This window comes from Lissotriton vulgaris, chromosome 1_1, assembly GCF_964263255.1.
Source record: "Lissotriton vulgaris chromosome 1_1, aLisVul1.2, whole genome shotgun sequence".
Lineage (NCBI taxonomy): Eukaryota > Metazoa > Chordata > Amphibia > Caudata > Salamandridae > Lissotriton > Lissotriton vulgaris.
The window spans coordinates 819,449,671-819,476,034 of record NC_141685.1 but is presented as its reverse complement, the minus strand read 5'-3'; the positions used below and the strand labels follow the sequence as shown (position 1 = coordinate 819,476,034).

At 46.8% G+C, this 26,364-nt stretch overlaps 1 protein-coding gene across 1 annotated transcript in view; it reads right to left on the bottom strand.

Moving 5' to 3' along the window:
- Positions 1-26,364, bottom strand: part of ALDH9A1 (aldehyde dehydrogenase 9 family member A1) — a 206,152-nt gene that overhangs the window by 5,453 nt on the left and 174,335 nt on the right. Inside the window, exons 8-11 of the mRNA XM_086957203.1 lie at positions 24,535-24,723; positions 23,437-23,524; positions 16,316-16,457; positions 15,643-15,755 (exon numbers count right to left, since the gene is read on the bottom strand). Of these exons, the coding sequence (XP_086813329.1) occupies positions 15,643-15,755; positions 16,316-16,457; positions 23,437-23,524; positions 24,535-24,723 (532 nt within the window). The remainder of the gene's footprint in view (positions 1-15,642; positions 15,756-16,315; positions 16,458-23,436; positions 23,525-24,534; positions 24,724-26,364) is intronic.

Sequence of the window (26,364 nt, the reverse complement as noted above, 5' to 3'; positions counted from 1 at the left end):
ATCAACCCAGGAGTGCGCAATGATAGTGAAGTAGATGGTGGGTGTTTGTAAAACATGCATTTAACTCTCCATATCTTTTTGAGACAGAGTGTACTCTGCAATCAGTGGTATTGAATATGTGCACATTAAATAACTGCAACAAAATCAGAATGGGGTGTGAAACACTCACAGCAAGACAAATACAACAACGGGAATGAATTTGAACCATAAGACCCACCAACGAAACATGCTTAGAATGTAACATTTTCAAACAGGACGTTTACAACCAATACTGAACATTGCAGTTCAGAAGGAACCAAGATAGTGGAAGACAAATCAAGGAGGAAATGAAAACACTATATAACTACTGTACATTGCTCACTGTTAATGTAGCGAGTGATCTTCCTCACTACTACACCAGTTAATCTGTCGAATGGTGGCATCTTCACCACCCCTCACCATTAATATACGGCTAACCAAGTTCGGATTAGTGATCAGTCAAATACAGACGCCTTAAGCACAGATAACATAATAAAATAATATAAGTCACATGTTGGGCCATGTTTTATATAGGTACTATCTCCGTAGTCACAAACTTCAAGAACTTCCTTGTGTTTTTAAAGGGTCTTTGAACTAACATAGGGCTTGTATTTTAAAAGGCTTCAGATATTTTGCAGCCAGCTGACTCATGGCAAAGTAATGCATGAACTTATCATGGCAGAGTTGAAGATGTTTTTTTTGTCTGGGGCAGAGGGCTCAGGCGGGAAAAAACAAAATATTACCAAACACCACTTTGAATCAGGAAACAGATAGACCACAAGATGAAATTGATTTAAAAAAAAAAAAATGAAATAAAAGAAATTGCGTCTTCTTGGAAGCGGCTATAATGACAGTGGTGGAACCGCTGAAAGGGAGGCTGAAGGAAGAAATATGTCCATGACTGACTGGAGCAGACCTGGGACCAAAGGCAGCAATGGTCTTGGGGAAGACCTACAATGCAAGGTCTCAAAAATGACCGATGAGGTTGCAGCGGGTGCTGGGATATCAATGTTCAGCTTGGCAGCCCCCTCTAACCAACATCTCATTAAATGAGTTAAGTCGTCTACCGGGGATACTCTCACTGGTAGAGTGTTCATGAGTGTTGGTGAGTAATCCCTCTGATAATCTGGTGGATGTAGACCATTTAGGTTATCTACATGCGCAGTGGTATGAGTGAGACTTCTAGATCTTCAGTTAAGCGTAGGATATTTTGTTCTGGCTCTGCGTCGAGATCTACTCCTTGTCCGTAACCGGGTTCTGAGTCTAGGAGTGGTCTCCCTAGGTAACCTGGATCGCGTTGGCGACCTAAGAGAGCTGGCCTCTGCCAGGCAGGATACTGGAGTCTTGACTCGCGGAGTTGGCTTTAGAGATGGTGTCCTAGGGAGCCTGTGAAGGTAAATACGTCCTTGAGTATTGTGGATCGGGACTCTGTGGAACAGGGCAGTTGTGAACTATTTCCAGCCAACGTGGAGCCAGTGGAACAGATGACTGTGTAGCCTCTGGTTGGTGGACAGATCTTTGTCGCACGTGCAGAGGAATGGGAGGAAGCCCTTGAAGACGCAGCTGAAGCTCTTCTGACATTTGTCTAGGTGGCAGGGTATGCTGCGTAAGCCTGTCAATGGACGAATGCAGCTCTGATATCAAGCGATGAGGTGCCCTCATCGACGGTGGTCTTAGGCGATGAGTGAGGCATCAATGTTGAACAGCACCTTGATGCTGTCGTGGGAGATTGCCTAGGAGGTATCTGTCTTGCTGTCGATTGGTGCCTGGTTGCCATCGATGAAGACGTCTGCCTAGACATCGGGCTATGTGTGGTTGCAGTCGATGGAGACGTCGGCCTCAATGAACAGTCTGGTTGCTGATGACTGATCTCTACCTAGACGTCGAATGGCACCTAGTTGCCACCGATGGGGTTTGCTCTGTGAAATGTCTCGACGTCGAGCAGTGATGGGACACAGTTGGAGTCTTCGTCGTGGTATGCCTTGATGTCGAACTACAATGGGCGGCCATCAACGGGAGTGTCTGAGGTGTACTGACCTTGACTGGTATAGACCTGCCGTGGCCTTGACCGGTATAGACCTGCTGTGGCCAGAGACTTTTCTTGTGGCAACGTCGCGCGACTTTCCTTGATGAGGTGGGTTTTGATCTCTTGTGTTTCACAGTCAATAGAACCTTCCTGGCCTATTGTCTCTAGCTGCCAGTGGTAGCAGTCTCGCAACCGACTGCTGTAAGGCAGGCAAAGAGTGCCTCGAAGTGAAGGGCACTTTTCCTACCTCTGGATGTTGATCTTGCTCTCCCTTTTTCATGCCTGTCAGGGGATATGGCTCTTGATTGAGCCTTGTGAAGAGAGGTAGTCTTGGAGTAAGATGGAGTCTTAAAGGTCTTTTAGAGAGTTTCTGAGAATGGTGGCAAGACTCAGGCAGAGGATATCAGATAGGCATAAGATGCAGACTGAGTGGGGGTCAGTCTGTGCCTTCTTTTTGGCACAGGCAGGGCACTTGATAGAGAAGGCATTTTTGATCGGAAAAAAATAAAATTCCTGTCAGAAAACAATAGTTACTCACGCGAGGTGGAAAAAGACATTGAGTGAAGCACAGAAAAATTTGGTTTCTAAAGCAATTTCTGACAAAGGCAAAAACAGAGGTCAGTGCTCTAGGATCCTCACTGAAGGAGACGTAAAAAATTAACTGACCGAACTGTCACCTTTGGGGCATGATGGGATACAGGAGATCCTGGGGATCTTTAAGGCATGGTGTCAGTATTCACTTGTTATGCTTTAATGTAGTCTATTGTATTCCCTTGCATTTTTCTCTACAAAAAAGGCTGCACTTTTGAACTCTATTGTCTCACTGAGTTACAGAAATACTAGAGTCCGGTAAGTAGTTCATTAAAGGAAAATTCAATGTATAAAGGCCATTTTTAGCCCTTAACACAGGATGGATATATATATATATATATATATATATATATATATATATATATATACACACACACACACACACACACACACACACACACACACACACACATACACATATATTGCAAATGCTACTTACCAGTATGCATCTGTTCTTGGCATGTAGGGCTGCTGACATTCATATCTGTGCATAGATCGCCGCCTAGTGTTTGGTCCGGATGATTGCACATTGTTGTCCTGGAAGAGTCTTCGAAGTATCACGAGATAGGTGGCTCCTTCCCTGGACTACAGTGCGATGGGCATCGCCTCCATCCCCAGATTGTTTTTAGCCATTGGCAGAGATGGAGTGAAGTATGTGAGTGATGACCATGCTATGAGCATATATATATGAATACTACAGCTGCTACAGGCGCCGGGGAGGAGGGTGGGCGATATGAATGTCAGCAGCCCTACATGCCAAGAACAGATGCATACTGGTAAGTAGCATTTGCAGTTCGAGGCATGTGGGCTGCTGAATTCATATCTGTGCATAGCATACATAGCAGTCCTCCCATTATTGGCGGCCGCCCGTGCCAGCTGCAGCAGTCTGAAAAAGTGTTTTGAGAACAGCCTGACCAACAGCTGCCTGCTGTTTGGAGTGCACGTCTACACAGTAATGTTTAGTAAAAGTATGTGTGGTAGACCATGTGGCTGCTCTACAAATATCTTCTAAGGGAATGTTACCTAGGAAAGCCATAGAGGCCCCCAACTTTCTGGTGGAGTGGGCTCTTGGTGGAATTGTGAGAGTGCGTTTAGCCTTAGCGTAACAGATCTGAATGCATTTCACGATCCACCTAGCGATACCAGCTTTGGAGATAGCGTTTCCCTTGTGGTGTGAGGCAAATGCAACGAAAAGTTGCTTGGTCTTACGAAAATCCTTTGTCCTGTCAATGTAGTACATTAAGGCTCTTTTAACGTCAAGGGTGTGGAGCATCCGCTCCGCCAGCGACTCTGGGTTTTGAAAAAACACTGGCAACTCAATTGTCTGGTTCATGTGGAATTGAGATACAACCTTGGGTAAGAATTTAGGGTTAGTGCGGAGCACCACCCTGTTAGCGTGTACTTGGAAGAAAGGTTCTTGGATGGTGAGCGCCTGCAACTCACTAACCCTCCGTAGCGATGTAATTGCTACTAAGAAAGCCACCTTCCAAGTCAGAAACTGAAGCTCACAAGAGTGCAGTGGCTCAAAGGGAGGACCCATCAGCCTTGTAAGAACCACATTGAGGTTCCATTCCGGAGCTGGTGGTGTCCGTGGTGGAATGACCCTTTTGAGTCCTTCCAGAAAAGCCTTGATAGCAGGGACCTTAAAAAGTGATAGGTGTTGCCTATTCTGGAGGTATGCTGCCATTGCAGACAAGTGAATGCGGATGGAAGAATACGCCAAATTGCATTGGTACAGGTGGAACAGGTAACAAATGATGTTCTGAATGGAAGCATCTAGCGGGTCAATATCGTGGTTTACACAGTAAATTACAAACCGCTTCCATTTAGCCGCATAACAAGCTCTAGTAGTGGGCTTCCTTGCCTCCCGAATGATGTCCATGCAATCGGGGGGAAGATTGAGGTAGCCAAACTCTAGGACTTCAGGAGCCAGATCGCCAGGTTGAGCTTTTGCGGATCTGGGTGCTGAATGTCGCCATGGCTCTGCGTCAGAAGGCTGGGTGTGAGATGAAGCCTTTGATGCGGTACCACGGAGAGTTCCAGAAACGTGGTGTACCATGGTTGGCGAGCCCACGTTGGAGCAACCAGGATGAGAGTCATCGAGTGCTGCCTGAGTTTGCGTGCCACCAGCGGTATCAGAGGTGCTGGGGGAAAAGCGTACGCAAATCTGCCTGACTAGTTCATCCACATCGCATTGCCCTGCGATTGCGGGTGTGGGAACCTGGCGGCGAAGCTTTGGCATTTTGCGTTCTCCTTTGTGGCAAACAGGTCTATCTCTGGATGACCCCACCTTTGGAAGTACGGTTGGAGTACTGATGGATGTATCTCCCACTCGTGCATTTGATGGCTGTGCCTGCTGAGCAGGTCCGCCATCTGGTTGTCCTTGCCCGGGAGATGCTCCGCCATGAGGAAGATGTTCCTCTGAATGGCCCACTTCCACATGCTCTGAGCCAGATGAGACAGCTGCGGAGAGTGTGTGCCCCCCTGCTTCTGAATGTAGTACATGGCCGTCATGTCCGTCCGGATCAACACGACCTTGTTGCACAGATGTACTTTGAATGCCTTCAAGGCCATGAAGATTGCCATCAGTTCCAAAACAATGTGCATCTTCCTTTGCTGTAGTGTCCATAGTCCCTGCACTGTGTAGTGGAGTACATGCGCTCCCCATCCCTGGAGAGAAGCGTCCGTTGTCAGGATAATCTGTGGCACAGGCTCCTGGAACGGTCGGCCCTTGCAAAGGTTTTGTGGATTCCACCAATGCAGAGAGTTGTATGCCCGACCGCTCACCAACACTAGGTCTGTCAGTTGCCCATGAGCCTGAGTCCACTGACGTGCTAGGCACTCCTGAAGCGGACGCATATGTAGTCTCGCGTGCGGGACGATTGAGATGCAGGAGGCCATCATGCCTATCAACTGCATGAACACCTTCGCTGGAAGCGAGTGCTGAGGTCTGAATCGTTGGATCAGCGTTTGGATACTGGCGATTCTCACTGAATTTGGCTGCGCAGTGGCTGCCAGAGTGTCTATTGTCGCGCCCAGATACTGCCGTATATGGGCGGGTTGGAGATGGGATTTTGGATAGTTCAGCGAGAATCCCAGATCGTGCAGGAGATGAATGGTGCGGGACACGTGGTCGGCGCACTGCTGTTCTGACTTTGCCTGAATGAGCCAGTCGTCCAGATAGGGATAGACGTGGACGTTCTGGCGTCGTAGATGCGCCGCCACAGTCGCCAGGCACTTTGTAAAGACTCTTGGCGCTGTGGTGACCCCGAAAGGCAGAACCCTGAACTGGTAGTGCTGGTCTTGAATCGTGAATCTGAGGTACTTCCTGTGGGAAGGATGCAGGGGGATATGAAAGTATGCATCCTTGAGATCCAGCGTAGCCAGGAAGTCCCCCTGTTGAAGCAGAGGGAGGACCTGCTGCAACGTGAGCATATGGAAGTGCTCCGATAGAATGTACCAGTTGAGGGGCATGAGGTCCAGGATGGGCCTGAGGGATCCGTCCTTTTTGGGGATTAGAAAGTACAGAGAGTAAACTCCTGTTCCCCTTTCTTGCAGTGGAACGAGCTCTATTGCCCCTTTTTGCAGCATGACTTGAACTTCCTGGTGCAACAAGTGCAAGTGCTCGCCGGACATAGGACGGTTTCTTGGAGGTATGTTTGGTGGAGTGGAAATAAGTTCCAGACAGTAACCGTACTGGCTAAGAGATTTGACCCACCTGTCCGTGGTGATGGATTTCCACGCGGGCAGGAACTGCTGGAGTCTCCCCCCGACCGGTGTTGTGTGGTCGGGGGGCAGTGACAAGGCGTCACTGTTTGTTGGTGGAGGAGGACCTGGAGCTGTTTCCACGTCCCCTGCCTTTGACGTGGTTGCCCCTGTAACCACCTCTACCTTTGTTGGTGTATGAGGTTTGGGTGTTGCTTTTATAGTACTGCGTGGATTGTGATGCCTGACCCCTTGAGGTGCCTCTTATTGGAGCGGCGAAAGGAACCACCCCGAAACTGCTGAGACTGGAGGGCCCCCATAGACTTAGCAGTGTCCGTGTCTTTCTTCATTTTTTCAAGGGTCGCATCCACCTCGGGGCCAAACCGGTGGTCTGGATTAACTGTTTGGTTCAAGATGGTTGTCTGTATATCTGGTTTGAAGCCTGATATTCTAAGCCATGCATGTCTCCGCAGCAACACGCTAGTGTTTATCGCCCTGGAGGCGGTATCAGCAACGTCCAGCGCACATTTGATGGAAGCGTTGGTAATCAGCTTCCCCTCCTGAATCAACATTTCACCTGCCTCCTTGTACTGATCAGGTACGTGCTGCAGAAGTGTTTCTAGGGTGTCGTAGTGCGCCCTATCGTAGCGTGCAAGTAGGGCCTGCGTGTTTGAAATGCGCCAAATATTAGCTGCCTGCGCAGCAATTAGTTTCCCTGAGGCTTCAAATATTTTTGACTCTTTGTCTGGGGGAGGAGCGTCACCCGTGGTCTGCGAATTCGCCCGCTTACGTGCGTTGGATACAACCAAAGAATCCAGTGGCAAGTGTCCCTTGATGTACGTTGGATCCGAGGGCGCTGCCTTGTATTTTTTATCAATACGAGGATTGATGACTCGCGCCCGAGTGGGCTCCCTGAAAACCTCTGGCGCGTGCTTCAGCACTCCCTTGAGCATAGGCAATGTCTTGACTGACTTTTCAGCCACTGAGAAAGTGTCAAACAGAAAATCGACATCCACAGGATCTGCATGTAGGTCGACATCATGATTAGCTGCAGCTCTCTCAATCAGAGCGTTGAAGGCTGCAGAGTCCTCTGTAGGAGAAGTCTTCGCTGCAAAAAGCTGCGGTTCATGACCCGACTGAGGGTCCTCAGGGTCGCTTCCGGCAGACCAAGGTTCATGTACCTCCTCTGGATCCGAGTATGCTGGATAATTGTACTAGTCGTCCTCATCTCCGTCACCTTCCCCAGCATTAGAATGCGTCGGTGAAAGTTCCAAATTATGTGGAGATGCAGGCTGTATAGGGGCAGAAGTACCCGCAGAGTCCTTTTTGTTCTTGAGTGGAATACGAAAATGTTCCAACACCGGCTCCGTGGTGATTTTCCTTTTAAGGAGAGAGAGCTTCCCGGTGTTGGCGTCGATGATAACCTCTCGACGCTCCTCATCTGCGAGTGGCTGGAGCCGAGGCTTCGGCACTACCAATGACGCCTTGGGCGTTGACACCACCTTCAAAGGCACCCCGGCCCCATGCCTCGGAGCGAAAGCCTTCGGCGTCGTCTTCGGCGGCAGCGTGAAGTGGATAGGCGTCTGTGCCTTTGCCGGCTTTGGTGTAGGCTTCGGCACCACATCCTTCGGTTCGGGAGCCACAGCGTCCTTCCGAAGCCGCTGCAGGGACTCCACGACCTTTTTTGTTAAGGCCGGGGAGGGCTGGACCGGCTCGAGCGATTTCCCCGAGTCCGGAGTCGGGTCGGCGAAAGGCACGGTCTTCGGAGCCGACATCACCATCCTTGGCCTTGACGGCCGGAGTCGGCGCAGCCAGAGCTATGGAGTCGTCCTGACGCTTTTTAGGAGCTTTCTTCGGGTCATCGACCTCGACCACCTTCGGCGCCGACGCGGCCGCGTCGGTCGTCTTCGCCTTCAACACCGGGGTCTTCGGGTCGGCCATCTTGGCGTGGCTCTTGATGTCGGCCATTTTGAATTTCTTAGACATTGAGGCCTCTGGAGCCTTCTGTCCCACCAGTGCGACTTTCACTTTCGGTTTCGAAACCGTTGGTGTGGACCCCGATGGCTTCACTTTCGTTTTCTTCAACGGGAGTGGCGCATCAGAAATGTCCGTGGCCGGGCCCGGAGGCGAGGCCGTGGGACGATTAATGAGGTCTTGGGTAAGGCCCGAAGGAGATCCCTCGACCTGGGCCGTATAGTGGGGGTTGACCCCTGAGTCAGTTTGAGGATGCTCCTCCTCCGAGCTATCCTCCACGGCGGCAATGGCCCCATCGTCGTCCCCTACCTCACCGACGACTTCATCAAACTCCTCGTCTCCCGCGTCGTAGTTTTCTTTCTCCGACGCCGGGCTAGAGTCCGAAACTTGACAGACATTGTCGTCTCCAACGTCTTCTTCGAAGATGTTGTCTGGCGGGGGCGCCGATAACTGGGCCTGGAGTCTAGCGGCCCGACGAAGCTTGAGAGTCTTCTTACACCGGAACTTTGAGCAGGCCATACACCTGGCCTCATCATGGTCCGGCGACAAACATTTGTTGCACACTGGGTGCACGTCGAGGTGTGAATACTTTGAGGTGCACACCGGGCACCTCTTAAACTGAGTTTGTTCCATGTCTGGAGCGTCGTGTAGGCCCGTCCGCGCCGACAGCACGCGGAAGGGCAGCAAGAGTTCGGAGCTGAAGAACAGACAAACCCGAACGAAAGACAATACCGACGCCAAGCCTAACGACCTTTTGGTCTCAAGTTAGGAAAGTTAAACAACTATCGATTCCGACAGAGGGAACCGAAACACATCCGAACCCAATGGCGGAAAAAAACAATCTGGGGATGGAGGCGATGCCCATGCGCACTGTAGTCCAGGGGAGGAGCCACCTATCTCGTGATACTTCGAAGACTCTTCCAGGACAACAATGTGCAATCATCCGGACCCAACACTAGGCGGCGATCTATGCACAGATATGAATGCAGCAGCCCACATGCCTCGAACACACACACACACACACACACACACACACACACATATATATATATATATACACACACACACACACACATATATACACACACACACATATATATACACACACACACATATATATACACACACACACATTAAAATGTTATGCACATATGTGCTCAGGGATCACCGCGCACTTAGGTGGGAATATTCAGTGCTTATGAATATTGACGAGGATCCCCTGGAAGAGAACATGTATTTCATTCAGGTACTTGTGAGTGACCTACGGACCCTTTCCCTGGACTTAAGGTGAGTATGGGGCAAGGTCCAAAGCCACACCAAGTCACCTTGGGAGGCTCCAGGGCTTTCAGGTTCTGATACGGAGTTGAGTACCCCATCCACTTCAATGGGGGAACGATCAGGTCAAGAAGAGGAAACAAGCTGGAATTTGGAGGTCAGACAGGGGGCTCGACCCTTGAGATGCTCGGGCACATAGGAACAGTTACTCAACTTCTCCTTAGGCGGTGGGACTCCGGTGCAGAGATCTCTTGACATCAGGTTTAGTGCTGGAGTCACTCGCGGTTGGAGAGAGGCTGCAGGCGGCGACTGGTAGTCCAATAAGGCCAGACCAAAGGATGGGCTAAATTCTTGTGGGTCTCAATACCCTGTGGGCACTGTCCCCCTCACTCTGATTCAGGCTGTGTGGTGCAGAGGCATTTTGATGTGTCAAGTAGCGGCAGTCATAGGCTCACTCTTAGGGGCCCATTAGGATGGCGGGCGGATTGCCCCCGCCAGGCAAGCGGTAGCCACCGCCAGCCTGGCTGGGGCAACCCGCCCGCCATCCTCACCTAAATGACCCCCGCCATATTAGGATGGCGGGGGGACCGCGGCGGACGGAAAGACCGTCCGCCGCTTTTCCGCCCGGTCGCAAGGCGACTGGGGCGGAAAAGATCCAGTATGGTGGCGATGTCTAATAGACACCGCCAGCCATATTAGCATGAGCTTGCAGAGATGCCTTTCCGTGGCGGCATCGAGGCATGCAGTCTTCACTTTGGGGGCCCCCTGTGGGCCCCCAGAGTGAAGGAGAGGTGGGGGGTGCACACGGGGGTACCTGTGGTACCCCCCTGCATTTGCATAAACAAAGCGGCAGGCACCGCGCGGTGCCTGCCGCTTTGTTTATGCAAATGCATACGTGTATTTTTAGCATTGTGGCAGGCGGTGATGAGAGCAGCGCCCACAACAATGCTAAAAATGCAGGATGCGCCCGCCACAGTGGCAGTCCCAATCACCGATAGGATGGCGGGCGGACTAAGTCTGCCCGCCATCCTAATGACCCCGTAGTCTTTGTCTCTACTGAAGAGGGACAAACAGGACAGCTGGGCCACAGGACAGCTGGGCCACTCACAATGTGGGTCTCACAGTCTCTGAAGTCCCTCGACGTGCACGTCGGCTTACCTCAGCGTTTGTGTCCGGAATGGACAAAACAAGCCTTGGCTGCTGCAAGGGGTCTGGTACCACCAGCTTTGGTACTGCACAGATCCAGTCGGTCCTGGTGTCCCCACACTTGGAGTGAGGATGGATCTGTAGGACAACAGTGACCCTCTAGGGCAGCTGCAGCGTTTATAGTCCCGGAAGGCAGCAGGAGGGTAAACCAGACCTTGCTTCTTTGGTGCCTGCGGCTGCAGGGGAGTGGCTCCTCTACTCTAAGGGAGTTTCTTTGGCAATTGTCAGTTGCTCCACAAGGGTTGGGGGCAGCAGGCAAGCTGTCAGGTTTTGAGCCAAGTTAGTTCTGTTCCTCTGTTCGAGACATCTTCCACTCCTCCTTGTGTCCATTGAAATCTGAATTCCTGGTATCAGGGGATCCCCAAAAAACTAAAATAAGGGGAGTGAGGGGTAGTAGCCAATGGGCTACTTACCTGTGGGGTCACTACACCCCCTAGATGAAAACTTCCTTTGGGGAGTGGGCATCACCCGGTCTCAGAATTCCTAATTCCACTACAAACAACATGGCAGAGTTCCTATCTTTGTGTTCACTTCAGGCTGCCCACCCTAGTGGTGTGTCCAGCCTGGCAGTGCAACACGCCTCCTGTGTAGCTCATTTTCCTGCCTGCTCTGGTGCCAAATGGGCCCCGGTCAGGTTGGCATTTCCCCTGTTTGGGGAGACCTTGCGCCGCATATCAAAGGCTGCAGAGGCCTTTGATGCCTCATGCCTAGATATGCAGGTTTACTAGCCTTCCTGGAGGAGGACGGCATGTAAACACCTCCGCCAGAGCAGGCATTGTTTCGGACCTCTGAGAGCATGGATCTCTCCTCCTAGGGGTGGAGAAACTGGTCTGTTGTGGCACCGGACAAGTCAGCCAGCACACTAGAGGGCTAGTAGGGTTCAGGTGATACTTCTAAGGTACCCTCTGGGCGGGGGTATTAATAAATCCATCACTGGAATCAGTGTTTGTTTCTTAATACGAGGTGTTTAATACCAAAAACCATAGGTTTCAGTGAAGCCATTATGTAGCTAGAAAACTCGTTTTGACCAGTGTACAGTACATACCTTAAGATGGCTTTCCTGTTCACTTGTACTGTCAGTAATGGAACTAGACAGCACAGGAGCATATTTGATTATGCAGATATGTTCTCACATGTTCTTACAGCCCTAAGGCAGGGTGCATTATATGCCTGCTGTAAGAGAATCTTACAAATATTACATGCAGTGCTAGGGGACATAGCATACAGGGTGTGGGCTAGGTCTTGTTTTCACTTTTTAGAGCAAATGGTAACACAGCCCGCAGTGGCAGTCTGCATGAGTCTGGTGCTGGGTACCCTAGAGTGGCACAAGATGTGCTGAGCTCTTAGGGACCCTCTTTGGTACCTATACCCAGGGTGCCACTTACTATGGACTTAGTGGTGATAAAGGCCTGGCCATTTGGGGGATCAATTGACCAGTTACTTTGTTTTGGGGAATGAATACTGGCACTGGGGAACTGGTTAACAGGAACCCATTGCACAGTCAAAGTTGCATCAAATATCAGGCAAAAAGTGGCGGGAACTATTGCAACAAAAACCCAGTTTCCTACAGATTGCACTACTGAAACTGAAAAGAAAGACCAGTGTGTTAGCAGGTCAATCACGGAGCCGAGTTCCCAATCCTCTGAACCCAATGGTGTAAGAAAACAATCTGCAGTGGAGCCAGTGTGCTAGAACACTGTGGAGCAAAGGTTGTGCCACAATGGGTCTTCTGACTCAGACCGCGAACGGCAACTAGACCCGGAGCGGCGGTGAGAGGAGTGCGGACCTCCAGCAACTTCCGGCGCCGCTCCAGCAAGGCGTCAGGAGCCATGGCATGGCAGTCCCGAGATTCATGGTCGGTCTCCAGGCAGTAGAGGCAGACATCATGGGGGTCTGCCACTGACATATTACGGCAACAGGCCTCACAAGACTTAAAGCTGGGCATTCCTACGTGCATAAGGAGACAAGAAAAGGAGACAAAAGTTTCAAAAAAGTGGTCAGAAAATGGCCGAAGTACATGCTCAATCCGGATGTGCACTTTCGGCGTGGAAAAAGAAAGAACTGACGTAAGCGCACATGGGTGGTGCCTAAGTAGTGTCCGTGACGTCATCCCAGCGCAGGTGACGGGCGGCGCGCAGAGGTACTGCCAAGCAGAAATCTTTACTGATCCAGACTGACGCTTGGGGAATATTCTAAGGTAAGGAATCTATCACTAACATGTCTCTTTCAGATTAACACTTTCAGACCCACTCAGACACTCACAGCCCCACACAAACAGCCTCTCGCATACCCATGCAAACACTCACCTCCCCAGTCACAGACCTACACAAGCACTCACACACAGTCACTGACTCATGCAGCCACTCACACACCCACTCACAGACCTATACACCTACAGGTTCAGTGCTCACACCCACTCACCGACCCATACAGCCACTCACAGTCCCACAAGAACCTTTGTGTTGATGTGTAGATAATTAAACATAGACCAGGATCCTGTCTTTCGGGTTGTTGAGGAACAACTGTTGCCTCCATATGTTAAATGTCCATATCGAAGCATACATTTTTGTACACATGATGTGGTCTCGGCGGAATGCAGAAACAGTTGCATTGACATGTTTCCTGGATTTCTGTATCTATTGACACAAATGGGTTGACCACTGCCACTTTGGTAAATTAATGTAACTTTTCCCACATACTGCCTTGACATTCTCCAACATTTGCCTACGGTATTCTTCATTAGTATTTCAAGTCCTACCCCAGTAATTGTGCCTACGTCACTGCCACCACAGTGCACAATCATGACGTCTGGATGTTGGCAATCAGCAATGCTTTTAACCAAAGTCAGCAATTAATGTCACTTTAATCTTCTCTGGCCAACCCGTTGAATGTCTACATTAGATAAACCTAAGTCCAAGTCAATGCACCCCTTCTAGCACTCTCTGGCCCAAAACACAAAACTATGGTCCACAATCTAGACTCTAGTCATTTTGGAGACAAGTAGGAGTTGGACACAAGAAAAGGCTGCAGCAGAATGAGGCAGTTTTGAAGATGAAAGGCAGCTAAAAGGGAGGACAGCAAGTAAAATAAAAAAATAACATTGGATTGGATGGTGGAGATGCGCAAGGAACTAAAATTAGGTTGCGACTAACAAAACTAACTACCTCTGTGATTGGCTCTGAGAAAAAAAAAAAAAAAGGTTGTTGTTTGGGATATGTTTGGGATTGGTAACAGTCAACCATACCTGCTATTGTTGGTGTGAAGCTAGTATGCCTTTTAGAGAAAGTCTTGTGAAAGTTTCAGCTACTGGTAGGCAGAGACCACTGGAAATGTGGTTACTATGAAAACAGAGCTAAAAGACTATGGGGAAAGAACACAGACTGCAGTGTAAAACAGAAAAGCAGGCTAATGTACACAAATTCTCAGTAGGACGTGGCTGTCCTTTAACTGGCAATATTTTACAAAATGAAATGCAACTAAAATTATTAGTAGCCTGTTGAATGCTTTTAAGGTCTTCCATGTGGATCCATGGGGCCACAGCGAAGTTACACAGAGGCAGCGATGAATGCTGCTTTGGATTGGGCTTCTTTCCTTAAAACACAGAAAGGGTTAAAAAATGGTGACCATTCAGGAGTGGCGTAACAAAAATAAAAGATGAAAAGGTCTGATTTGCTAAGTATAGGTATAGGAGAACATGGGGAAGGGTAGCCATTTTAGGTACTTTGCTACTGAGAGTGGAGGAGTATTGCCATAGTCGAGACTGGTAGCTGAGAACCGATGTTAAGAGAGAGAACAAAAGTTGAACAGGAAAGATTGTACAAGTATGTTAATGAGGTGGTAGTATAGAAATTATACTTAAAAAATGCAAGTGTATGTAACCTGAAAGAAAATGTATAGCTTCTAGACAGTACAGTAGATGACAAAATGGACAAGAGGTTACATGAGAACACTAACTAAAATATAGTGAGCAGCAAAGGAGGAAGAGGAATTGCTATACTGAAAATATAGGTATTGTATTAAGCCATTGATGAATGTGTTAGAAATTAGATGTGGGTGCTTGCTTATAATATGTAATTTGAATCCACTCACACACAGGCAATTAGTTACAAATACACTTACACACCCTATTACCCACCCATACAGCAACTCGCATACCTATATTACAAAATCATAGTCCTTCACACACCCAGTTCCACATCCAATAACACTGCCAGTTACAAATCCATAGTCACTTACACACCCATTTAAACATGCATAATCACTAACATACCCAATCTCATACTGAGACACCCAGTTCACCGTAGAAATCGGAGCAGTTTACCACTGCTAGATAGTGGTAAATTGTGTGAAAAACTCCATTCAATTACTTGAGGTTTTGCCTCTCTCCACATGTGTATATTTTCAGAAAACCTGGACAGGGACTGTCAGATGTGCAGCATGCAAATACATATTTTCCACAGCTTACTATAGGAGATAGATATATTAGACACACATTCTGTCCTTAAAAGTACTCTCTAGAATAAGGTTGTTGCGCATAAATGCTGGAGAATGGAAGCAATCAAAAACCAAATGAATACCAGTCCTGGGTCAAACCACTGCTATAAATTCCAGGTGCACAGCATTTACCAGGACATAAGGACTTTGTACTGCTTAGCCATGCTGGATGCCAGTCTGCCACCCCTATATATTCAAACACTCCCTGAGGCACAGTATCAAGCCCAGACCAGTGACCACATCAATGTCATGTTCCCATATTGTTCAATAGCAACCTAGTGTCCCATCTGCAAGACCAAACATATGCCCTCTTCTCAACTAGAAGAAACCTGCCAATGCTAAGAGCGACGTACCAGACTTCTTGTAGCCTCCAAATGGCACTTCCACTGGCCCCATGTTGTAGTTGTTGATAAAGCACATACCCGCCTGCAGTCCTGCCACAACTCTGTGGGCTCGCTGGATGTCTCTGTGTACAAACAGGAAACAAGATTCATCTTGTAACGGTATCCAGATATTTGCAGATAATCACTTTTTCTGCTTACCAGCCACCTCCACAAGAGCATTATCATCCAGTCACCACCCCCTTCCTTCTGACATACATGACCTTACCCACTCACAAATACTTGGTTCACAAATCTACTTACCACCAACATCCCCAGGATACCCCCATCCACAAATTGTGTACTGGCCTACTCACCAGTTTCAATTCCGAAACCCACTCGCCACCAATCTTCTCCCAAGCAACACATGTACATACGTTTACTTGCCATCTACTTCCCAAAGACAGCTCCATCAAGCAATGCTCCCTTTTGTGCACATATCCATTGGATATCTCCATCCTGTGGAGCACAAGGCTGCAAGAAGTCTTAGGCAGGAAGTTGCTAATCACAGGGGTGAGGTTAGTAAGGACAGGAAGCCTTGGTAGCTAGTGATCAAACTCCTCATGAAGAATTATTCAGCTACACTGCAGCTGCCTCCCCGTCCACAGAAACCACTTGGGTGCTTCATTAAGAGACCTCTGCATACCTTGTGAACACTCCACCTGCCAGACCATATGTTGTGTCGTTTGCTCGCTCCAGGACCTCTTCCTCAGTATCAAAGGGCAGGATGGACATTACAGGACCAAAGATCTCTTCCTTCACACAGGTCATATCATCTCGGCAGTTGCCTGAAACCACATTAGATTGGGGTAAACCATGAATGAACAGACAAGAGAATTAAACAAAACATCTGACCCGCATTACAGACGAGCTATAGAATGGGAAACAGCCTTTAGCAGATATGTGTGTATATATATATATATATATATATATATATATATATATATATATATATTTATATACACATACATATACACACACACACATATATACACACACATACATATACATACACACATACATACATACACATATCCACATACATATCCACATATACATATATACACCGAAACGCGTTGGGTCTTGACTAAAGCTGATAATAAACACCGCTTCACTACATTTGTGTCTACGGTGTGCTGTTTTAAGAGAAAGGAGCAGCATTGTTGTGGAAATATATATATATATATATATATATATATATATATATATATATATATATATATACGTACACACACACACACATCTATACATACACATAAATATATACATATATAAATGTATACATACACATACATGTCGGGATATATATCGGAATTTGAGGTCTTAAGTTATTTATTTTCCTGCACTATTGCACCCTGCACTTTCGTAGGTATTCAGCACTTTAGGTATGGGTAGATTGTGTAAACAGTGCTTAAATTTAGCACATGATGACACTTCACCGTAGGGGATTCATCCCATTATTTTCTTGGCGACAATCGATGCTGACACATGAGTCACAATGTGACATATTGCCTTATTTTTGGCTAAAAATTGTGTGGTATGGTAGTGCATCAATAGTTATTCAGTGTTGGTATTTTACCTGCATTTTTACCTGTATGTTTAAATTGTATATATCGTTTATTTTACAATGATATTACATCAGGTCTGTTTACTTAACAATTACCCTATGAAATGGTAGCACTTGCACTTTAAAAACACACCCTTCACTATGACACGCTCGCTGTCATGTGATCAAGGCTCATGCGAGCCGAAACTTTATGGTGACAGCAATAAAGTAATTTCTTCATCCAAAGACTTTGGTCTATGTCTGGTTCCTGTTCGTGGCTGAGAGAGAGACGGCAGCGCGAGGGAAACGGAGGTTTGACAAATATATAAATATATACACACATACACACACAAACAATGCGTGTTAAAAGCATACATTGTAAACAATTTCTAAAAAAAATGCGGGGTGATAAATGTGTGGTAAAGGCATGCAGAGTATTTCCCGGTGTTGTTCCATCATACAACCTAAATAATCAGCTACCACAAGACCACGAGTGTTATCAGGAAGAATCCTCTTAGAGAGTTATTTTTGTTCTGGGCTGAAGCCCTGACAGGTGGGCTATTGTGACCACTCAGTAATTTGTTGAGTAAAAGAGTTCCCACCTTTGCGTTCTCACTTCAGCAGTTTTTGAACCTTGGTCAATTATAAACTACTTGCTCCGCTCCCTTATCAGCCACAACGGAGTGTACCGAGAGCATGCTCTTTAGAAACATTACAGTTTGAGAAAGCATGACATTTTGGTCTGGCAACATACACAACTGATATAATGCCTAAAATACGCAAATGTAGGAGGCTCACTATTGGACTGTGAACTTTCTGCATCAAGGTTGGGCAGTAAACCTCTTAAGGCCCTGAAAAAAAAGCTATCAGGCCAAATGTACTTCTAAGGCTGCATACGGCAGTGCGATCTGGGGGCATATGGTTCTTTGATCTTTCAGGTAAATGGTAAACTATTGTGGCAGTTTCTCTCTGTCCCGCAGAGCACCCCCTCTGTGTGCATGAAGACCTGGGGGTGGGTAATCTCAGGGATATTTTAGCTCTGCGTCCTTTGTTGGGTTGGATCAGGTTATGGTCTAATGACGCCCTCTCCCTAAATCAGCTGATAGCAAAGGACAGCCTGCTGCTTGATAGGGCTTAAAAAACTCTTGCTTTAAATACATCAAGGAATCCATTATGCATTTAGGTAAGGGAGAGCTCTTTTGGTACCACAAAGGTATCTGTAAGTCAGATAGGTCCAGGATGAAAGGAAAATGCTACTTACCCAGTATGCATCTATTCTTGGCATATACAGTGTAGATTCGTATGCTTTAGCATAGATCGCCATCTGGTGTTGGGTCCAGATGTTTGCACTTTGTTTTTGTTCGACAAAGTCTTTAGTCACGAGGTAGGTGACTCCTCCTTTCGGTGATAGTGTGCATGGACATCAGCTCCATCCCCAGATGGTTTTGTTGTAAGGGTGATGATGAAGTTAGTAAGAGTAGAAAGAGATGTCCACGTATATTGTATCTAAGTAAGAGGACACTACAACAGACAAAGGTACCCGGGAAGGTGGGTGGGCACATATGAATCCACAGCTGTATATGCCAAGATCAGATGCATACTGGGTAAGTAGCATTTTCTGTTCGAGGCATATGAGCTGTAGATCATATTCTTTATAATAGACTATAAAGCAGTTATCTCCCAAGCGGTGGCGGAGCTGTGTCTGTGGTTTGAAGCATTGCCAATGCTCAGGCTCTGTTAGCATGCTATGATGGGGCTTACTATGACAAGTTGGAAAAACTCATGCAACATCTGCCGGATGAGTATAAAACTAAAGCCAACGACCTCATCCATGAAGGAAGCTCATCACCAACACTTCCATAAAATGTGCACTAGATGCAGCAGACACAGCGTCCCGTGCCATCAACACTAGCATATTGTTACACAGGCATGCTTGGCTTCGAATCTTTGGATTCAAGCAGTAAGTACAATCCTCCATACTTAATCGTAGAGGATTGCACGTCGAAGGGGTTTGAAAAGGATACCGAACACATCCTAACCCGATGGCAGAAAAAAAACAATCTGGGGATGGAGCCGATGCTCATGCGCACCATCACCGGAAGGAGGAGTCACCTACCTCGTGACTAAAGACTTCTTCTAACAAAAAAGTGCAAACATCCGGACCCAACATCAGATGGCAAACTATGCTAAAGCATATTATCTACAGCTCATATGCCTCGAACACTACCTTTTTAGAAAGAAGAGCTGTAGTAAGAGGAGTGAGCCCTCTAGAAACCCTTGGCTCAGAGGCATGTGTTAATGTTAATGTTGCTTTTAAAGCACGAACAATCATCCTGGATAGGATATCACGGCGCTATGATTTCTGTAGTAAGTGATGGGCTAATACTGGAGTGATACAAAGTTTTTAGTCGGGTTTAGGGAAAAGAATGGTTTTTAATTTTTTGCTGAAAGTCAGGTGGCAGTCCGTGAGTCTGAGATCCTTGGGCAGATCGTTCCATCTAGTTGCGGCCAGGTGGGAGAAGGCCCGTCCTCCCATCCTGGCTCTTTTCACTCGAGTAGTTGTTGCTCTCGCTGTTGATTGAGAGCGGAGATTCCTAGTGGGTGCATAAAACTTGATCTTATTTTTAAGATATGAGGGCTAGTGTTATACATTGCTTTATGTGCTATGCACATCATTTTGAAAGTGGCTCTTTGTCTCATTGGGAGCTAATGGAGCTCTCTTAGGCAACTCTTGGCTGGGTCATATTTTCTTCTATTGCAGATTGCCTTTGCCGCTGCATTCTGCACTAATTGTAATTTTGTGAAGAGGTAGTCTGCCATAACTACAAACAGGGAGTTTCCGTAGTCCAGCCTGCTCATCAGCAGTGGCTGGACTAGAATACTTCTACATTCAGTGGGGATCCAGGGAAAGACTGAGCATTTTTAATAGTGCAAAACCTTTGCCGCAGATTGTTGACACATGGTTTTCCATAGACAGGGTGCTGTCAATAATAACTCCTAGATTCCTTGCTGTCAGTGTTGGATTGGGGGGGTACCTAGAGTACTGGGCCACCAGCTGTTGTCCCAAAGCTGCGTGTGTCCACCGAACAGCAGTATTTCCGACTTATCGGCGTTAAGCTTTAAACAATGATTGTGCATCCAGCCGGATAGTTCAGTGAGGCAGTTTAACAGCCTGTCCTTCGGGTTATTTGCCCCGTCTGAGGTTACCATTAGTTGGGTATCCTCTGCATATGAACAGATATCGATACCCCACTTTCTTCTTATCTCTGCCAGGGAAGATACAAACACGTTGAATAACGTAGGGCTCAATGAGGCCCCCTGTGGAAGACAAAAAGTTGCCCATACGCACCGATTGAGTTCTGTCTGACAGAAATGATTGCAGCCAGCCTAATGCTTTTGCCTGGATTCCTTTTGCTGCGAGGGTTCCTAATAACAGGTTGTGCGGTACGGTGTCAAATGCCGCCGAGAGGTCTAATAGTATCAGGGCGACTGTTTTCCCCTGATCTACCTGTGTTCGAATGCTATCCAGCACGGCCAAGAGTGTTGTCTCAGTGCTATTATTGGCCCTGAAACCCGTCTGAGAAACATTCAATAAGTTGTTGATTTCAAGAAAATTAGAAAGCTGCCTGTTAACCAATTTTTCTAAGACTTTCGATAGATAGGGTAATTGTGATATAGGTCGATAATTGGCGGGATTATTGATGTCTGCACCTGCTTTTTTTTATCAATGGGGTGACTACCGCATTTTTCCAGATTTTTGGAAATTCCGCAGAATTTAGTGAGTGGTTGAGTACTTGTGTTACAGCTGGACAGATTATCGGGGTTAATAGCAAAAAAATATGGTGCGGGCAGGGATCCAACGGGGAGCTAGATTGGACTTCTAGCATGACTTTACCTACTTCTTCTTCTGAGAAAGGGACAAAACTCAAACAACCGGCCTGCGAAGTGGGTAACATATGGTGATCTATGTGCTCCAGTTCTTTGTTGGAGAACGAGGTGTAAATTTTATCACAAAAGAAGTTACTTATTTTATCACAACCGTCTTGTGACGGAGTGAGATTTAATGAGAGATTTGTGGGATTGCAAAGTTCTTTGACTATTTTAAACAATTCTTTGGATGAATCTTTATTTTCTATTATTCTGCGTGTAAAGTATTCTTTTTTTGCTTTCCTAATGGCTTTATTGTAAAATGTGAGTTCTTTTTTATATGCGAGTCGGGCATCTTGAGTTTTCATAAGTCTCCATTTGTGTTCAAGTGTTGAGCATTTTCTCTTTTGTAACTTTAGTTCTGGCCCGTACCATTTTTCTGACATAGTACGTCTGGATTTATGATTGGAGCGTAGCACTGAGCAGTGTTCTAGTGCATTTGTGATGTTATTCTGTAATTGGTCTATTTCGTCATCAATGGAAGTTCCTACCATGTTTGTGTGGACGTACTGCTGTTGGAATATCTCCACTGAGAACTTCTTCCAGCTCATAGTTTTTGCTGCCGCCAGAACTAGTGGTCTGGTGTTTTTAATGGACAGATTGATGGTGAACTCAATCATGTGATGATCTGTCCAGGTCAATGGTTTTATTTCTTTAATGAGGATGGATCCTATGTTAGAAAACATGAGGTCCAACATATGTCCTGCCCGATGTGTTGGTTGTTAAATTTTCTGAGTCAACTGTAAAATTTCCATATCTTCCGCTAGGTGTCTAGCCAGGGGATTGTTGCTGTTTTCATAATGTATGTTAAAATCACCAAGTAGCAGGATATTTTTATTGATAAGACAGACCGGCATGATTTGTGCAAGGAGCTGGGTGCTGAAGTCCAACGTGCTCCCTGGTGGGTTGTAGATGATCACACCGCCAAATAATATGTTGGTGTTTATGGACACTGAAAATGCCATTGCTTCATAATAGTCAGCCTGTGTGATGGCCTCCTGTCTACAGGTGATAAAGCCTTTGAACAGTATGGCTACCCCTCCTCCTCTCTTCTTAACTCTGTTCAGGTTAAGTATTTTATACTCCGCTGGGAGGGCTGTTGCAATATCGGGAGTACTATGATTATCCAGCCAGGTCTCAGTTTTAAAGGCCAAATCGTTTTTTTTTTCTTCAGAGTGTCCCAAATTTCAATCGCGTGTTTTGGTAAAGATCTTGCATTAAAATAAACACAGTCGAGAGCAAGGTTTGAGGTGTTTATTGTGGCGGGACAATACCAGGAATTACTATCCCGCTGCAGTTCTGACAGCAGAAGGGGCCCATGGTATTGGAGGGTCCTACTTGTGCGCATAACGCCGAGTTCCTTACCCGTATGGTATTGAATTTTTGAGCTCGCTGCTGGAATATGTAGTGGAGATCCTTGGCCCAATGGATGTGTCGCTAGGCAATTGGGCAGGGGTTGTGGTCCCTGGTCGTCGGGACGGGCGCAGACGGGCTTGTCTTTGGCGTGCCTGCGGCACGCCTGCTGCGCACGCCTGCTGCGCATCCTTGGGGGGGGGGGGGGGGGGGTGCATTTTATACTAGCGAGGGTGGGAGGGCGCCCTGTTCCTGCTCCTCACTCAAGATGGCGGGTCCCAGCAGCGCCTACTCGGCTGCGGTGGGGGCGGAAATAGAGGCAAGTGGGCCGATTAAGCTCCTGATGATGCCAAGCTAAACTAAAAAACAGGGTGAGTAATGCCCCTCCAAATTCCTTGGTGCGCGTTTGTGTGGCTGATAACGACAGATGACGGAGCCCTGTCTCGTTTACATTCAAAGCAAAAGACTGTTACTGACTCACTAGGTTTAGATATAACCGTTTGTATTTTATGTTAGCCTCCCCCAGAGGTTGGTATGACTTAGTGTCTATGGGTGCCTGAGGCTGTGACATGTCTCCACAGGACAGCCTTCACTTTGTTTTATAAATATTTTACTGCCCCAATAGGATTTTTTATTTTTCCACTTTTGAAGGACAAGGGTTTTTCTCAAGTTCATCCCGCCCTTGTATTTTTACAGATGTTGAGCAATGAATTTGTGACTTTCAATCTTACCTTTTTAAGATCTACCATGTACCTTAGGAATTTGCAGAACGGGTGACTGGTTTTTACTGTTATTTTAACAGTTGATCTGCATTTTGTGATTGATTGTTTTTTATTGCTCGTTTATTATGTATGTACTTTTAAGCCACTTAAGAATCTGAATGATGTAAGTTTGAATTAGCTGAATTCTTTACATGTCAAAATTATAGGTTGTCGTCTCACCTAGCACACAAGGAGTCATGAAGTAGCCGTCTTTCAGTTTGGGGTCATCAGGTGTGTATGGTTCCCCTCCGCAAAGCACTTTTACACCCTAGAAAATAAAACATGCTGAACATTAGATCACTCGGACACTCACTAGTTTCTAAATCAACACGTGACCACCCATTAAAGTACATAGCAAGGAGTTAAAAAGTAGTAAAAAAAAAAAAAAAAAAAGGGAGCTCGATATATACAAACATGCACGCAATGCACTAGATAAGGTTTTACAAGTGCAGATTGTTGACTGGACAGATGTTTATTATGGGCTCAAAGATATTGTTCCACTAGTCCTACGTGGTGTCGACATTCAGCTTTATCCCTTCAAATAAGTTCAAACAATTTCAGGGATCTCAAGCCAACTGTTTAACCTTCCTCTGAATCACACCAAATAACTACTCGGATTGCACCAATAGCCCTCTGTTTCCTTACACCTGCACACAAAACAATTTGCAACAACTCAGGATGAATATTGCAAGTAACTGACTAGTTAGATATGCTTTCATCACAAAACAATATGGACAGTTACACTCCAGTGGTTGTGAAAAGAATCTTATATATTATTTTTTTTACTGAAATTTCAGAGGACCGTTTACATCAAATTTATTATCCATATACACTCCAATTTTTTCAGGGGAACGGGAAGAGATATGGTGAAGGGAAAGAACAGGAAACAAAACAAAAAAGCCTACAGGTCAAAATAAGACAAATGTATATGTTTATTGGAGAAAATTAACAATGAACGGTAACAGGATTACAGAAAAGCAACACAATGGAGATTTAAGGAGGCAGGCTTGAAGGAGGATGAGAATGGGGTCTGAAAACAGCAGGCGATAGAATGGACCCTTGGCAGCTGCAGCATGTTATTAGCAGTTAAAGAAAAAAAAAGAAAAAAAAAGTTGCCGCGTGCACACATCTGTTTATTTTGAATGTATGCACAAGACAGAACCTAGGAAGTGTACATATAACATAACATTAGGTTTATATAGTGCAAACGGTTAACATCTAAAAACAAGGGAAATGAATACAAAACAAGGGAAATGAATACAAAACAAAGCTCTTCACCTCCTCTTTGGCCTTCTTGATAAAACCAAGTACTTTTTGTAGGTGCGGCTGGTTGATGAGGGGACCCATCCTAGTGTCTTCCAAGAGAGGGTCACCAATTTTGATCTTCTTGGTTTGTTTCACCACTTCTTCCGTGAATTTGTCCAGGATTTCCCTTTGCACGAACACCCTGGTGCCGTTGCAACAGACCTGAAGGTAAGAGACAGCCACGAAAAATGATTGCACTCTAATTAGAAGAAAGAGAAATAGAACTACAAAGTGTGGAAATTAAAATAAGCAAGATAGGTGGTGCTCCCAAAGAGACCTGGTTGCTGGCATTTGCCATGGGTCCTCGGGAGCCAATTTTCTACTGGCAAATATTCATGGTGGAAACTGTCCATTACCATCTGTGTCATAAGTCCTAATGTAATACCAGAGTAAAACCAAGTTACACCCTTAATACTCACAAATCCTCATGGGTACCAACAACAAGAATTCATGGGCTATATCTTTTAAAAACAAGATGCATAGAATTGTAGATGCAATGAAAATGACCGCTCGTGCATATGGAGTATATTTGAACCAGAAATCGCATTCTAATACCAGCAGAAAAGGAACTGCTGATGTTAAACAGTATAGAAAAAAAGTATAAAGCAGCAAACCACGTAGAAAGTCGGCCTTCCAAGTCTCATCTCGGCTACCACATTGTAAACATTTGACGCTTTTTCAGTGTATGGATACAAAAAAAGTGTAGCATGTGGATAATCATCATTATCCATTAAGTTGTAATATAGATCTTGTTAAGTACAAGACTGGTAATGTAACAAGGGATCCGCTAAATCCTACCTCTGGCATTGTAGAGGAACAGATGCTCTGAAAGCAAGGTATTCCATCAAGATTCTCTACTTTTTTTTGATGAGCAGTGATTACTTGGTTGGGACCACAATTGCAGGCGGCATACACACTTGTAAAATTCTGGAGTTGTACAACTTTTTTGGTCTCCTGAGCTCTGAATAAGAGTGGCATGGTGTCGGTAGCTGGCTCTGGGCATACTATATCAAAATGAGGTATAGTATGCACAGAGTCCAGTGGAACCCCAAAGGTAGGCAGAGGTGGCAATATTTGTGGTAGTGTTGGCGAGCAGTAAGGATTTATCAGAGGGTATTGTTAAGTATTTGTTGTACACGGGCGTGGCCAAGCAGCATGGCCGACCGGACGTGAGCTCTGCCAGCTCCGTCCATCGGACCCTTTTTATCCTGTAAAAAAAATCCTGTTCGGGGTCCTAAGGACGAAATCCAGCTGTCGGAACCGGCCCCCTACTGCCTGGGGTGGCCGGTGGTGAAGATTTAGGGCGGGACCCCCCGTGTGTGGCTGTCGTTGACCCCTGCCTGGCGGCGCCCCGGCCCTCTCACCTCGAGGCCGGGGCTTGCGGCCTTCTGCTGGAGGACGGCGGAACCCTGTATTTGCGGGCCAGCGGAGGCTCGTACTTGCGGTCCCCGCGGTCGAGGTGATTGGTGGACCGGAGCCCGCTGCCATCTGGGGCTCCGTTCGTTGAAGTGCCGTGGGACGTCTGCGGGCGCCGCCTGTGTGCCGCGCCTGGTGCTGGAGCTTTGCCGGAGGCGGTTGGGACGCGCCCGCCCTGATCTTTGCGACCCCCCCATCCTACTTGGAGACTGGTGGCTTCCTTTGGGCCGCTGTGGGCCCATCCGGGACCCGGAACCTGCCTACACTTGTGAGGGGCGGAGGTGGCGGCCTCGCCTGTAGGCGCTTGGGGACTGTATGGGACCCCCCCGAGCACTTACCGGCGCCATTTTGCGGACAGAACCCCGCGATTGGGTGGGAGCCGCCCAA